General features: G+C 41.4%; 1 protein-coding gene across 1 annotated transcript; it reads left to right on the plus strand.

Annotated features, from left to right (window-relative positions):
* Window positions 1-5,163: 5,163 nt before the first annotated feature.
* On the plus strand, window positions 5,164-11,983 carry LOC122435916 (allergen Bos d 2-like). Its single transcript, XM_043460024.1, has 7 exons — window positions 5,164-5,321; window positions 5,819-5,958; window positions 6,152-6,222; window positions 8,102-8,209; window positions 9,513-9,614; window positions 9,787-9,823; window positions 11,719-11,983. Exons 1-6 carry the CDS (start codon window positions 5,241-5,243, stop codon window positions 9,801-9,803), a joined length of 519 nt encoding a protein of 172 aa, XP_043315959.1. The 5' UTR covers window positions 5,164-5,240; the 3' UTR covers window positions 9,804-9,823; window positions 11,719-11,983.
* Window positions 11,984-16,764: the final 4,781 nt, after the last annotated feature.

A 16,764-nucleotide genomic window follows, 5' to 3' on the forward strand; every position in this document is an offset into this window, starting at 1 on the left:
CAGGAGACCCAGGTTCAAGTCCTGGGTCAGGAAGATCCCATGGAGAAGGGAATGGAAACCCACTCCAGTATTCTTGTCTGGGAAATCCCAGGGACAGAGGAGCCTGGTGGGTTACAGTCCACGGGGTCACAATAGTCGGACACTACCAAGTGGCTAAACAACAACAACAACTTATTTAAGTCAATAAAGCTTTATGTTTGAAACTGATCATCTGATTATGTTGAAGACTCTGCAAGTCTCAAGCATTTATTCAATGATTACTTGTTTTTGGTTCAAAATGTAGCAGACATATTGTCTTGCTGGTTTAGATAGCTCTGTGGGAAAATCAGGAGAAAAACATAATACTGTAATCTAGTATAAATGGATGAGCAATCCTATACTCACAAGTTTGTGAACCATGAACACTTTATGCTTTTGACACAAACGTGTTGAAGGTGAGACATATGAGCTTCATGTTCTAATTGTCTTTAATTAAATGCTGTCTCAAACACAAAGAATGGTGGGGGTGGGGGGAAGAAACCAAAAGAAATCCTGCACCAGGAAAAGAGACAGGAATATACACCCAATCGAATTTTGCATAAAAGTACAAAGGAAATTCAGTGGAAAAAAAAGAAATTTATGGAGTAAAGTTACTGGAAAAGTGGGATATCCACATGCCAAAAACAAATAATTCAATGCATTCCTTGCTCCATGTTTTAGAAATAACAGAGAGATTCATAGACCTATATGTAAGACCTAAAACAAGAAAGGCCTTCCCTTGTGGCTCAGCTGGTAAAGAAGCCATTGGCTTCAATGTGGGAGACCTGGATTTAATTCCTGGGTTGGGAAGATTCCTTGGAGAGGGAAAGGCTATCCACTCCAGAGAATTCCAAGGACTGTATAGTCCAGTGGGGTCGCAAAAAGTCGGACACGACCAAGCGACTTTCACTTTCAAAGCAAGGAAGACTCAAGAGGTAAAACATGGGTGGAAACTCTGTGACTTAAGACCAAGAGGTTACTGATTAGAAAATACACCAAGTCAGATTCATTCTCAGGGGACACTATGTTAGTAAGCAGGCCTAGATCAACACGAAAATATTTACAAACTTGAGGAACATTCTTAAGAAAGTACAAAAGAAGCCTGGGGCTGAGGAAAAATATTTGCCCTTCTATCTCGAAAAGGACTTGTTCCCAGAATACTTAAACCTCCTCCAACTTTCATAATAAGGAAACAAATAATTTATTTCATAACGACCGGATGATTTAAAGAGACACTTAGCAAAGAAAATAGATAAGTGGGAAGTAGAGACCTAAAAAGTTGTCCCATGGCGTTATTCCCTCAGGAAATGAAAGTTAGGATGGTAACTAGATACACTCACACACTTACTTTAATGTCTAAAATGAAAATAACTGAATGGTGCTGTTCATTTGTGTGATCTGAAATGATCACACTGAATCCTGGCAAGGGTCTGAAGCAATGGAAACTCTCAACGACTGTTGGCAGTACTCTAAAATCGGAACATATTGAGATCCAGTAGTTCCACCCCTAAGTGTCTACCAAGGAGATAAAATGGCCCATTTTCTTATAGAGACTTGTCTATGAACCGGTATCTATCAACATGTGAATGGGTAAGATGGGATATATCCATACTTCCTTGGTGGCTCAAGAGTAAATAACCCCCCTGCCTGCCAGTTCAGGAGACACCGTTTCCATCCTTGGATCGGGAAGACAACCTGGAGAAGAAAATGGCACCCACTCCAGTATTCTTCCCTGGGAAATCCCCCCCAGAGGAACCTGTCAGTGGACAAAGGCTACAGTCCATGGGGTGTCAAAAAAAGCTGGACACACTTAGCAACTGAGCCCACACACAGCACTGTGACCAAGCAAGATAATACTTTACCAACTGAGCTTTCAGGGAAGACCAAAAGGTTGATCTTCCCAAGCCAGGGATTGAACCCAGGCCTCCTGGATTGCAGGCAGATTCTTTACCACCTGAGCCACAAGGGAAGAATAGGAATACTGGAGCAGGAAGCCTATCCCTTCTCCAGGGGAACTTACGGACCCAGGAATCGAACCACGGTCTCCTCCATTGCAGGTGGATTCCTTACCAACTGAGCTATCAGGGGAATCTCAAGATAATACAATGCAGGGGTCAATAGCAATGGAGTCTACAAAAAATACAGACAATTGTTAAAATAAACATGCTAAGTGAAAGAAGCTAGAAACACACACACAGATTCCATTTTTGGAAAATTCTAAAGAGTGTCAACTGACTTACTGGGCCAGAAAACTGAAGAGAGGGCTCCCAGGACCGGGTGGGAGGTGGCTGAGAAGGGGCAGAAGGAAGGATGAGCAAGGAGCCCAAGCATAGTTCTGATCTTTACCAATAAGCTTACCATGCTGATTGAGAAAAGGTCTGCACTGCTCACTTCATCCAAAGCTTACCAACCGTGTACCTCAAATATGTCAACTTTTGTTGAATCTCAACTGAATGAGTTTTAAAAACTCACCTTTCACTTCAGCTATAGAGTTCAGTTCAGTTCAGTCACTCAGCCAAGTCTGACTCTTGGCAATCCCATGGACTGCAGCACACCAGGCTTCCCTGTCCATCACCAAATCCTGGAGTTTGCTTGGTTCAGTTACAGAGGTTCAGTTCAATTTCTGTACTTTTATATCTCTAATCATTATCCACCCATTTTTTTATTATTATTGACAAGATCATCACAGAGCTGGTGTCCTGAAAGCAAACTGTCTGAGTATAATTGACAGAGTGGTTGCCCATGATTTCTTTCATCTGGGTTCCCTGATTCTTGAATAGTTCAGGAAGAACGTTGAAAAAACACACATCTTAGTATCAAGAGCTAAAAGTAAGGCAGAAATCTTACCCACTGTAGTGAGACTAGGTTACATCCACAGGACAAAACGAAATTGTAGAGATGAACTTGTGAGGAATCCTTGAGTAGGGTAGGAAATAAGAACTTTCTCCTGTTGAAAATAATTCATTAAATTTACATATAACAATCTACTAAACAAAGCCATAGTGTACACACACACACACACACACACACACACGATGGAATACTACACACACTGAAGTTTTGCCATCTGTAGCAACTTGGGTGGACATTGAGGGTATAGGCTAAGTGAAAGAATTTATACAGAGAAAGACAAATACTGTATGATGTCACTTGTATGTTGAATCTAAAAAATAAATCCAACAGGTCAATATTATAAAAAAAAAAAGCAGCAAACCAACAGATACACACAACCCACTAGTGGTTACTAGTGTGGATAGCAAAGGGGGTTGGGGTAAGATAAGAGGAGTGGAGCAAGAGGTATTAGCTATTATGTATAAAATAAACAGTGTACAAAATTATATTCTACAACACAGGGAATAAAGCCAATATTCTTATAATGATAAATGGGTCCATAAAAATTATGAATCACTACATGATATGTCTATAACTGTATAATACCATTAAAAATGGAAAAGACCATTCTAAATTCCATATATATGTGTTAGTATACTGTATTGGTGTTTATCTTTCTGGTTTACACCACTCTGTATAATGGGCTCCAGTTTTATCCATCTCATTAGAACTGATTCAAATGTATTCTTTTTAACGGCTGAGTAATATTGCATAGTGTATACGTACTACAGCTTTCTTATCCATTCGTCTGCTGATGGGCATCTAGGTTGCTTCCATGTCCTGGCTATTATAAACAGTGCTGCGATGAACATTGGGGTGCACGTGTCTCTTTCAGATCTGGTTTCCTCGGTGTGTATGCCCAGGAGTGCCCAGGAGCCCATTATACAGAGTGAAGTAAGCCAGAGAGATAAACACCAATATAGTATCCTAACGCATATATATGGAATTTAGAAAGATCATAATGATAACCCTATATGCAAGACAGAAAAAGAGACACAGATGTACAGAACAGACTTTTGGACTCTGTGGGAGAAGGCGAGGGTGGGATGATCTGAGAGAACAGCATCAAAACATGTATACTATCAAGGGTGAAACAGATCGCCAGTCCAGGTTAGATGCATGAGACAAGTGCTCAGGGCTGGTGCACTGGGATGTCCCAGAGGGATGGGATGAGGAGGGAGGTGGGAGGGGGGTTCAGGATGGGGAACACATGTAAATCCATGGCTGATTCATGTCAATGTATGGCAAAAACCACTACAATATTGTAAAGTAATTTGCCTCCAACTAATAAAAATAAATGGAAAAAATATATATATAATAAAATAAAATGAAATAAAAAAAGGAAAAGACCCTGATGCTGAAAAAGATTGAAGGCAGGAGGAGAAGCGGATGACAGAGAATGAGATGGTTGGATGGCATCACGAACTTGATGGACATGACTTTGGGCAAGTTTTGGGCATTGGTGATGGACAGCGAAGCCTGGCATGCTGCAGTCCATGAGATTGCAAAGAATCAGACACAACTGAGTGACTGAACTGACTCACTGTACATCAACTAATACTTCAATTTCAAATAAAAAATATAGACTCCTCTGAGAAATGCCCTCATAATGGGTTCCTGGGACACATGCCACAGATTAGTCTCCTTACACCAGACAGGGGCTTCCCTCATGGCCCAGTTGATAGAGAATCTGCCTGCAATAAAAGAGACTGCCTGCATGCAGGTGACTCGGGTTCAATCCCAGGTCAGGAGGATCCTTTGGAGAGGTAAATGTCAACTCAGTCCAATAACCTTGCGTGGGAGATCCCATGGACACAGGTGCCTGGCGAGCCACAGTCCGTGGGGACCAGAGTCGCACACAATTGAGTGACTAAACCACACCAGACAGTACCATCTTTAGTTCTGAAAAATAAGCTTAAACTGACTGCTTCAATGCTGAAGGAAGAACACAGAATTTGGGGTTATGTGTCTAGGACTGTTTGTCCCATTTTGGAATCTGAGGATACAAAGCAACATACATACCACTGTGCTTGAAATATTTCATACGTGCTGTGATTTCTCATCTAGACTGAAGGCCAAATGTCCAAATTTACTTATGCTTCTCTTAAAATTAATACATTTATTAAAAACCACAGATTGCGAAAGAAGCTGAGCTGCCAACCAGGATATCAGATTACGTCAATGCAACCAAGGTTTTATAAATAATCACTATTTGGTAATTACATATTGTGCCAAGAGATGTGTCCTATAAACAGCAGAAACAATTCACAACCACTTCAAAACTGGGAAACCGTCAGATTCTGTAGAGGATGAATCAATAGACTCACAAGATGAAGGCTGTGTTCCTGACTCTTCTCCTTGGCCTGGTTTGTGCTGCCCAAGAAGCCCCAGCTCAGCCAGAAGCCTCAGAGGTACCCAAATTCTGCTGATCTGGAAGAAGGTGTTGGTTCTGTGAGTGTGACAGAGAAAGATAGTCTTGTTAACATGGATGACCAGCTTGTGTACGTATGTATATGTGTACATACACACATATACTGTGATACACATATCTACATGAGCATAATACAACACTCTATCTTCCTGATCTTTGTATGTTTTTTTCATCTGATTTGTCTGTATGTAAGAAAAATAAAAGCTAATATGCTATCATTTAGGGAGTTATGAATTGTCACGGTTTTAATGGTATTGTTTTAGCTATTTCAAGAAACTCTGAATTCTATTCTTTCTGATTGAATGTGAATTATTATTTCATTTCCCATTAATCTGCAAGGTAGGAGGTGGAACACTACTTTGCTTAATAAGATTGACTTTACTTCTCTTCCGAGGTAAACGCAAATGCAAAGATTGTGCTGGGTGTTGGTGGAAAACATGTAGCCAGACTGATGTTTATGCAGACCTTCCTTGTTAGATTACGGGAAACTGGTACACCATTTACATGGCTGCGGATAACAAGGAGAAGATTGAGGAAGGAGGCCCACTGAGGGTATACTTCCGTCGATTTGAATGCATTGACAACTGTGAAAAACTGTCCATTAGTTTTATTCTCACGTAAGCACAATCTGGCCCAACTAAAAACGGGAAGACTGTTGAATTCTATCATGGGGTTTGGTCTCCAACAGGCAGTGAATGGTGGGGGTGATGCAAGTGAAGAAGAGTGTGTGAACCCTGTTCATGGAAGGGTGACCTCCAGCGCTGGGGAACGGATAGTGACGAAGGAATGTCTTGTGTGTTTGTTTTCCAGGAATTATGATAGCTGCACCTTAATCACAGTAGTGGCGCAGAGAGGAGAAGGAAATGTTTACCATGTAGATTGTGAGTAGGCAAGCTTTGTCAATGTGTGTGTCTCCTCAATTTGAGTCACTAAGTCATGTCTGATTGTATGTGACCCCACGGACTGAAACATGCCAGGCTTCCCTGTCCTCCACTGTGTCCCAGAGTTTGGTCAGACTCACGTCCATTGAGTGACATCATCCAACCATCTCGCCCTCTGTCATCCCCTTCTCCTCCTGTCCTTAATCTTTCCCTCATCAGGGTCTTTTCCAATGAGTCAGCTCATCCCATCAGGTGCACAAAGTATTAGAGCTTCAGCTTCAGAATCAGTCCTTCCAGTGAACATTCAGGGTTGTTTTCCTAGAGGATTGACTAGTGTGATCTCCTTGCAGCGCAAGAGACTCCAGGAGTGGGTAGTGATTTCCTTCTCTAAGGAATCCTGCCAACCCAAGGACAAAAGCCAGGCCTCTTGCATTTCACACAGATTCGTTACCATCTGAGCCACCAGGAAACCCAAAACCATGGACCCTGTTCAGATCGATGGTCTTGGCCCCATCTAAGACAACTAGATGTCTGGACTTGTGTATATTTTCCCTATTCATTACAAATGCCAGCTTGGGAAAGACATTAAATTTTCCAGGCATTAATTCTGCACCAGAAAACTAGTGTAAGGTCCAGTTTGGAAGGTGTCATTGATGGATTCTGAGAAATGCCCCAGAACAAAGATTCCCCATGTTCCTCTGACATGGGGAAGTGTAAACAGCTACCTAAGATTGCAACAATCCATTAATATATTTTTCTTTGACATGCATGTGTCTGTGCTCAGATGCTCAGTCTTGACTCACTCTTAATGACCCCATGGACTATAGGCTACAGGTTCTTCTGTTCATGGGATATTCCTGGCAAGAATACTGGAGGGGGTTGCCATTTCCTCCTCCAGGGATATTCCTGACCTGGGGATCAAAGGGACATCTCAGGCATCTCCAGCACTGACAGGCAGATTCTTTACAGCTGAGCCCCCAGGGAAGCCACTTATTTAAGCTTACAAGATCAAAATTGCTTTAACTAAAGAGATTCTTTAAATATTAAAAGTTTTTACTGGCCTGATGAAGAAGTGGAACCTGATTAAATTAAATGCCACAGAAATGTATGGGGATGAAGTAACAGAAAAATTTCAAAATAATTTTATGTAATTTGAAAACAAAAGGGGACTAGTACATATTTCTACCGCTATTGTTTGCAATACTGGAAAGAATTTCCATATACCAATGCTGTAACATTGAGTGATTAAATGTCTACATATTTGATTTTTCAAACAGAATATGTGCAATGGAGCATTCTGATTTGATCTGCTGCATGTTTTTTAATTTCCAATGTGGACATGCAGCCATAGGGACTAAATAAGAATCACTTCAGAGAATATATCTCCAGCATTTGGCAATTGCCTCATTTCTAGCTCTTTTATCACCCTACTAGGAAATAAATTTAGTTTATCTATTAATTTTTATTTTAACATGATTTGCTTAAATTTAGAGAATACCTTTGTAATCAGGACTGTACTGGTAAATGCGGTCACAGAATTCCTGAAAAGTTAATAGTCATCTTTAACGGTAAACTCTTATGAGCTGGTATGAGATGGTTCAGGTCCACAACCTACTATAGTGGCAAGAAGCAACTTCACTATCATTCACAGACTGTTCAGTCTAGCAGACTGGAAGTTTTTACTATCATCAGAAGAGAGTCATGTGGAGAAAGCTTTCCTAGTTCACTAGCTGTCTTAACTGTTTCTTACAACACACCCACTATAAATGTCATTTCGACAAAGGTCACCATCAGAGGTATGGGAAGAATAACGGATGTCCAGATGAAAAGGAAAGTAGTTAATTGTATTGAGGTTTGAACTTATGTTTCTCTGTCACAGACATGGGTAAAAATTCTGTGCAACTGATCCCCGTATCACAAACCATGTTGGTATTCTATGCTCAAAACTTTGATGGAGAGAAGACCACAAAAGTGACTTACGCCGTCGGTATGTACTGCAGCTCATTCTATGCGAACTAGTCATGTTAATATTATCAGTATTTTTGTATTGAGAGCAGAAGACATTACACATTGTACATTTTATTAGGCACACTGCACCAGACATGTACTCACATGGGAGAACTCAGACTTCATGTGACGTGAGTCAGAGCTGCCCAAAGGTTGCCTAACAGGAACCTGAACAAATGTATCCACTGGCCATCTTACTATGTGGCTTTTTTAAAAATTAGATACACTCATCCTGGAGGTGCACAAAAATAACCCAGGATGGGCCATGGGATTCTTGTTGAATATCACATGTTGGAGCTGCCAGATTCTGACACCAACGTGAACCAAGGTTTCAAATTGAGATTAGCAGACTCACAGTGCCTGATCGTGAGTGCATTCATCCCCATCACAAATGCTTTATTCTTTGTCACAATTGTTAAGATAAATCCTGACACCTGAATTAATGCTCTGGAAAAAACACTGGATCATACTGAATCCTTCAGAGGCATGTGGTCAGGCATGTGAATCATGGGCCACGCGGCCAATCCCACAGGGAAACTGCCTGGTGCCTTTATCCTTTCTGATATAAAATCCACGTTGGGACCGGGTAGGGGGAGTGTCTGGTGTCTGAGGATGCCAAAGCCCGAGTTTTCCCCCTCAGTACCATGTGTGATGAGATTAGTGCTTGGTGAATGTTCAAATCATTTCTCCCTCATTTTGTGAATATTGTTGCTCAGTCGCTAAGTTCTGCCTGACTCTGTGACCTCATGGACTGCAGCATGCCAGGCTCCTTGGTCTTCCACTCTGTCCCAGAGTTTGTTCAAACTTATTCTCATCTAGACAGTGCTGCTCTCTAACCACTCCGTTGACTGGAGATCATGAAAACCCCAGGGACGCAGTTCTAGGATGTAGACAAAGGGGACAGGAACAGGTAGCGTTGGGAAGAACTGAGTTTCTAAGTCCACCATGACCTCCTCAGATGTTCCACTAGAGACAGCATTGACTCGGGGCTGCTGAAGCTCACAGGTGAATGGTCTGCAGTTCTCTCAGTAGTTGTGAGAACTGGAACGTGAGAAAATGGAAACTATGTGGAGTCTACCCCCCCTTGGACCCATCTGAAGACCTGTATGCACACATGGGCACCTCTGTAGAAAATTCCCTGGTGAGCAGGGTTTAGGTGATGGAGGAGGGAAGTGGTCATGCTGAGACTCACTGGACACTACAGATAAGAGCCGGGGGACACTCGGTAACCAATGAAGGATTCTGACGCACACCTCTTCTGCCCTGTTTGCTATGAAATCCAGGCAAAGGAGACAGTTTGAGTCAAGAAGATATTCAGAAGTATGAGGAAATGAACAACGAAAAGGGCATTCCAAATGAAAATACAGAAGATGGCGCCCATACAGGTAAAGAAAGCCCTGAGGACAGTGGGTGTCAGAAATGAGAACACATCACGAGGATGCTTGATTCAAATTCCCTGCTCCCTCAGGCATCTTTCATGCAGCTTGTCATGACATAATTATCTGAAGTAGAGGCGTATCAATGATCATTTTTGCCCTCATTCATTCTCTTTCGCAGACCACTGTCCCAAATAAGAACTGAGAACCTCCGTTGGGTGAGTAGTAGCATGACACCTAACAACACTGAGTCTTCTTTAGTAGGTTAAGGCTTCCCCCCCCCCCGCCCCCGGGGGCATACTGCTTTGAGAATGGGCTAGATACACAATTGGCTATTACTCAACCATGACAAAGACTGAAATAATGCCATTTGCAGCAACGTGGATGGACCCAGAGATAATCAATAAGAAACAAAGAGAAAAACACATATCATATGATATCCCTTACATGGGGAATACTAAATACAACTCAAATGAACTATTAAACAAACAGAAACAAACTCAAGACACAGAAGAGAAAATATGGTTACCAAAGTGATAACTGGGGGGAGGGATGAATTGGGAGTTTGGGTTTAAGAGATACATACTGCTAAACATAAAATAAACAACTAGAATCTGCTGTGGAGCACAGAAATCTATATGACTGACTTGTAATCATCTGCAAAGAGAATAATCTAAAAAGGTACATATTTACCTACATATGTGTACAAAATACCCTGAAGCTGGGAGGGATTGGGGGCAGGAGGAGAAGGGGTCAAAGGAGGATGAGATGGCCGGAGGGCGTCACTGACTCAATGGACATGAGTTTGAGTAAACTCTGGGAGTTGGTGATGGACAGGAAGGCCTAACGTGCTGCGATTCATGGGGTCGCAAAGAGTCAGACAGGACTGAGCGACTCAGCTGACTAACTGAGGGATTCCTTGTTAGCGCAGTATAAAGAATCTGCCTGCTGATGCAGGAGACGTGGGTTCTGCAATAGGTAATGACTAGCCACTCCAGATTCTTGCCTAGAAAATGCCAAAGACAGAGGAATTTGGCAACTTACCATAGGGACAAAAGAGGAGGACATGATTTGGCCACTAAACAAAAACAACAAATGTATGCATAAATCAATGTGCTGTGCATCTGAAAGTAAGACAACATTGCACATCAACTTCATTTCAATAAAACTTGATTTAAAAAAATAGGATCCCAAAACCACCCACCTTGCCAAGTGGCAACGGCTAGGGCTTCCAATAGTTCGGATTTAAGTATCTAAACACTCACACTAGTCTAGAGTGACATGCTTGGCAGATAAAGGAGACTGTGTGAAGCCCTGAGCTGTGAAACATGGTGAACTCTGGGGAATCCCAGTATGAATGAATGATCTTGCAGCCACATCTTTATGAGTGTAAGGAAGATTTATAGAAGATGTAAGCAGCATAGGAGACCCAGTACATAGTTTCCTACATCATGGACATGGTCATTTGTAACTTAGTGACTCTCATCATAAGACTCAATACCATGTTGATGACAGCTAGTTTCAGTTCACTTCGGTTGCTCAGTCGTGTCCAGCACTTTGGGACCCCATGGACTACAGCACACCAGGCCTCCCTGTCCATCACCAGCTCCCGGAGTTTACTCAAACTCATCTCCATCGAGTAGGTGATGCCATCCAACCATCTCATCCTCTGCCGTCCCTTTCTCCTCCCAACTTCAATCTTTTTCCAGCATCAGGGTCTTTTCCAATGAGTTAGTTTTTCGCATCAAGTGGCCAAAGTATTGAAGTTTCAGCTTCAGCATCAATCTGCCCAATGAATATTCAAGACTAATGTCCATTAGGAAGAACTGTTTGGATCTCCTTGCAGTCCAAGGGACTCTCAAGAGTCTTCTTCAATACTACAGTTGAAAAGCTTCAATACTTTGGTGCTCAAACCTCTTTATATTCCAACTCTCACACTCATACATGACTAGTGGAAAAACCATAGCTTTAATAGATGGACACCCGGTAGTTATTCTATGCAAATCCCAAGGGCAGTCACATGGAGAGACTCCGGTTGAAAAGGGTCTTGTAGGGAATTTCTCACTGTTTCCACCCGTAACTGTTTCTATATTCTCTTTCATTCTCTGACCAGCATCATGTTAATCGTAATCGTCTCAACAACGTCTTAAATTTTTTCATGGTTAATGAAGAAAATGAAGTAAGAATATGAGAAGCATTGCATCACTAATATGTCACAATCATCTACATGAAGATTATAGACCTTTTCCTTGAAATCGTCCTTTCTTCTCTCCCAGGAAATCATGATACTGGCCCCATGGCTTTCCTGCCACAAATCTCCTCTCCTCTTGCTGATGTTACTGAATTCCTAAAATGTTCAATAAAATGATTAGTACATATATGTGTCAGTAAAGAAACGTGCCATATTGGAAAATACTTAAACCATGTAAATTCAACCAAGTAGAAAATTGAGTATAAAATCTGGCAGGAGAAAACTGCTTAGGACACATGATGTGAACACTGCAAATGCCCTGGTGAGAAGAGAGAATAAACCACAGATACTAATTTTCTCTGAGCTTCCCTTATGGCTCAACTGGTAAAGAATCCACCTGCAGTGCAGGAAACCTGGGTTCGATCCCTTGGTTGGGAAGTTCCCCCAGAGAAGGCAATGGAAACCCACTCCAATAATCTGGCCTGTAGAATTCCATGGACTGTATAGTCCATGGGGTCACAAAGGTGCCACGACTGAGACACTTTCTCTTTCATTAGTTTTATAGAGTGATATGAGTTTCCCACCTCATGTCATGTGTCCAATGGGAATGGTCAGTCAGACAAGTTCAAATAGAACTTATGCTTTCCTAACCACCATAGGAAAAAAACTCAAATCTGTGTTTAAGCAGTGCTCATCTGCTGGGGGTTCGTGGTAGTGGTAAGGATTTAGCAGAATGCAGTGTTATATAGGCTTCGCAGGTGGTGCACTGGTTTAGAATATGTTGACCATTGCAGGTCACACAAGATACCTGGGACCCTTCCCTGGGTGGGTAGGTTCCCTGGAGAAGGGAATGAAAACCCACTCCTGCGTTCTTGCTTGGAGATTCCCATGGACAGGGGAGCCTGGCAGGCTATGGGGTCCACTATGTTTCAAAGAGTCAGAGAAAATTTATTGATTGATCACACACACACACAAGAAAACTGAACAGTAACTACTCAAGAAAGAGCACTGAGGTTGGATACAAGGCACCGGGGATGTGGTGTTCCATTTGGGGCATCTGGTGGTCGGTTCCACCCCCGGAAGCAGTGTCATTGCTGCTGATGGAGGCGTGGATTGATCTGCAGCTGTGCACTCAGTTATCAGTGGTGTTTTAAAAGAACAGTCATTTCTGGGTGCCTACTGATGGGAAAAAAAGGAGCCTCGTGGGAACGCAAAACGGAACATGGGAACGTCTGGGCATGCCACTGGCCCAGACGAGAGATTCAGTTCAGTTCAGTGGTCCGTTGTCTCCGACTTTTTGTGACTCCATGGAATGCAACATGCCAGGCTTCCTTGCCCATCACCAACTCCTGGAGTTACTCAAACTCATGTCCATCGAGTTGGTGATGCCATCCAACCATCTCATCCTCTCTTGTCCACTTCTCCTCCTGCCCTCATTCTCTCGCAGCATCAGGGTCTTTACAAAGAGTCAGTTCTTCCCATCAGGTGGCCAAAGTACTGGAGCTTCAGTTTCAACATCAATCCTTCCAATGAACACCCAGGACTGATCTCCTTTAGGATTGACTGGTTGGATCTCCCTGCAGTCCAAGGGACTCTCCAGAGGCTTCCCCAACACCACATTTCAAAAGCATCAATTCTTCTGTGCTCAGATTTCTTTATAGTCTAACTCTGACATCCATACATGACCCCTGGGAAAACCATAGCCTTGACTGGGTGGACCTTTGTTGGAAAAGTAATGTCTCTGCTTTTCAACATGCTGTCTAGGTTGGTCATAACTTTCTTCCAAGGAGTAAGCATCTTTTAATTTCATGGCTGCAATCAACATCTGCAGTGATTTGGAAACCCCAAAATCTAATGTCAGCCACTGTTTCCACTCTTCTCCCATCTATTTGATATGAAGCGACAGGACCAGATGCCATGATGTCTCTTTTCTGCATGTGGAGCATTAAACCAACTTTTTCACTCTCCTCTTTCACTTTCATCAAGAGTTTCTTTAGTTATTCTTCAATATCTGCCATGGGGGTGTCATCTGCATATCTGAGGTTATTGATATTTCTCCCAGCAATCTTGATTCCAGCTTGTGTTTCATCCAGCCCAGCATTTCTCATGATGTACTCTGCACATAAGTTAAAGAAACAGGGTGACCATATACAGCCTTGATGCACTCCTTTTCCAATTTGGAACCAGTCTGTTTTTCCATGTCCACTTCTAACTGCTGCTTCCTGACCTGCATACAGGTTTCTCAAGAGGCAGGTCAGGTGGTCTGGTTTTCCCATCTCTTAAAGAATTTTCCACAGTTTGTTGTGATCCACACAGTCAAAGGCTTTGGCATAGGCAATAAAGCAGAAATAGATAATTTTCTGGAACTATCTTGCTATTGCGATGATCCATCAGATGTAGGCAATTTCATCTCTGGTTCCTCTGCCTTTTCTACAACCAACTTGTATATCTGGAAGTTCACGGGTATCATATTGCTAAAGCCTGGCTTGGAAAATTTTGAGCATTACTTTACTAGCGTGTGAGATGTGTGCAATTGTGTGGTAGTTTGAGCATTTGGCATTTCCTTTCTCTGGGATTGCAATGAAAACTGACCTTTTTCAGTCCTGTGGCCACTGCTGAGTTTTCCACATTTGCTAACATATTGAGTGCAGCACTAGGAGACTAGAAAGTGTTCTAGTTTCATTCTTTTACAACTGGCTGATCGGTTTTCAGAGCACCACTTTCTAAAGAGATTGTCTTTTCTCCATTGTATATCATTGCCTCCTTAGTCAAAGATAAGCTGTCCATAGGTGCGTGGATTAATCTCTGGGCTTTCTATTTTGCTCCATTGATCTCTCTTTCTGTCTTTTTGCCAGTACCATACTGCCTTGATGACTGCAGGTTTTTAGTACATCCTGAAGTCAGGCAGATTGATTACTCCAGTTCCGCTCTTCTTTTTCAAGATTTATTTTATTCGGTTTTATTTGGCTTTATTTATTTGGCTATTGGTTTTGTATTTCTATACAAATTGTGAATTATTTGTTTTAGTTCTGTGAGAAATACCGTTGGTAGCTTGATAGCGGTTGCATTGAATCTATAGATTCCTTTGGGTAGTATCCTCATTTTCACTATGCTGATTCTTCCAATCTTTGAACATGGTATATTTCTCCATCTATTTGTGTTCTCTTTGATTTCTTTCATTGGTGTTTTATAGTTTTCTATATATAGGCCATTGGTTTCTTTAGGTAGATTTATTCCTATGTATTTTATTCTTTTCATTGCAATGGTGAATGGAATTGTTTCCGTAATTTCTCTGTTTTCTCATTGTTGGTGTATACGTATGCAAGGGATTTCTGCATGTTAATATTATATCCTGAAACTTTACTATATTCATTGATTAGCTCTAGTAATTTTCTGGTGTAGTCTTTAGGGTTTTCTATGTAGAGGATCGTGTCATCTGCAATCAGTGAGAGTTTTACTTCTTCTTTTCTAATCTGAATTCCTTTTATTTCTTTTTCTTCTCTGATAGCTGTGGTTAAAACTTTCAAAACTATGTAAAATAGCGGTGGTGAGAGTGGGCACCCTTGTCTTGTTCCTGACTTTAGGGGAAATGCCCCCAATTTTTCACCATTGTGGATAATGTTTGCTATGGGTTTGTCATATATAGCCTGTATTATGTTCAAGTATGCTCCTTCTATTCTTGCTTTCTGGAGGGTTTTTGTCACAACTGGATGCTGAATTTTGTCAAGGGCTTTCTCTGCATCTGTTGAGATAATTGTATGCTTCTTATCTTTCAATTTGTTAATGTGGTGTATTGCATTGATTGATTTGTGGATATTAAAGAATCCTTGCATCCCTGGAATAATGCCCACGTGGTCATGATGTATGATCTTTTTAATATGTTGTTGGATTCTGTTTGTTAGAATTTTTTTTTCCTAAGGTTTTTGCATCTATGTTATTCAGTGATACTGGCCTGTACTTTTCATTTTTTTTGGCATATTTGTCTGGTTTTGGTATTAGGGTGATGGTGGCCACATAGAATGAGTTTGGAAGCTTACCTTCCTCCACAATATTCTGGAAGAGTTTGAGTAGCATAGGTGTTAGCTCTTCTCTAAATTTTTGGTAGAATTCATCTATGAAGCCATCTGGTCCTGGGCTTTTGTTTGCTGGAAGATTTCTGATTACAGTTTCGATTTCCATGCTTGTGATGGGTCTGTTAAGATTTCCTATTTCTTCCTGGTTCAGTTTTGGGAAGTTGTACTTTTGTAAGAATTTGTCCATTTCTTCCAAGTTGTCCATTTTATTGGCATATAGTTGCTGATGGTAGTCTCTTATGATCCTTTGTATTTCTGTGTTGTCTGTTCTGATTTCTCCATTTTCATTTCTAATTTTGTTGATTTGATTCTTCTCCCTTCTTTTCTTGTTGAATCTGGCTAGTGATTCATTTAATTTATTTATCTACTCAAAGAACCAGCTTTTAGCTTTGCTGATTTGGGCTATGGTCTCTTTCGTTTCTTTTGCATTTTTTCTGGCCTGATTTTTATTATTTCTTCCTTTCTGCTAACCCTGGGCTGCTTCATTTCTTCTTTTTCTAGTTGCTTTAGGTGTAGAGTTAGCTTATTTATTTGACTTTTCTCCTGTTTCTTGAGGTAGGCTTGTATTGTAATTAACCTTCCCCTGATCACCGCTTTCCTGAATTCCATAGGTTCTGGGGTGTTGTGTTTTCATTTTCATTTGCTTCTATGCATATTTTGATTTCTTTTTGGTTTCTTCTGTGATTTATTGGTTATTCAGAAGTGCATTGTTTAGCCTCTATACGTTTGTGTTTTTAATCGCTTTTTTTCCCCCTGTAGTTGACATCAAATCTTAACACACTGTGATCAGAAAGGAGGCTTGCAATGATTTCAAAATTTTTGAATTAACCAAGGCTAGATTTGTGGCCCAGCATGTGATCTATGTTGGAGAAGTTCCCCTGTGCACTTGAGAGAA

The sequence above is a fragment of the Cervus canadensis genome, chromosome X (genome assembly GCF_019320065.1).
Source record: "Cervus canadensis isolate Bull #8, Minnesota chromosome X, ASM1932006v1, whole genome shotgun sequence".
NCBI lineage: Eukaryota > Metazoa > Chordata > Mammalia > Artiodactyla > Cervidae > Cervus > Cervus canadensis.

Coding starts and splice junctions, on each gene's coding strand:
- LOC122435916 (XM_043460024.1), top strand. CDS start 5,241: ATGAAGGCTGTGTTCCTGACTCTTCTCCTTGGCCTGGTTTGTGCTGCC. Junction 5,959..6,151: donor TCCATTAGTTTTATTCTCAC/GTAAGCACAATC, acceptor TTTGTTTTCCAG/GAATTATGATAGCTGCACCT. Junction 8,210..9,512: donor AAAAGTGACTTACGCCGTCG/GTATGTACTGCA, acceptor TATGAAATCCAG/GCAAAGGAGACAGTTTGAGT.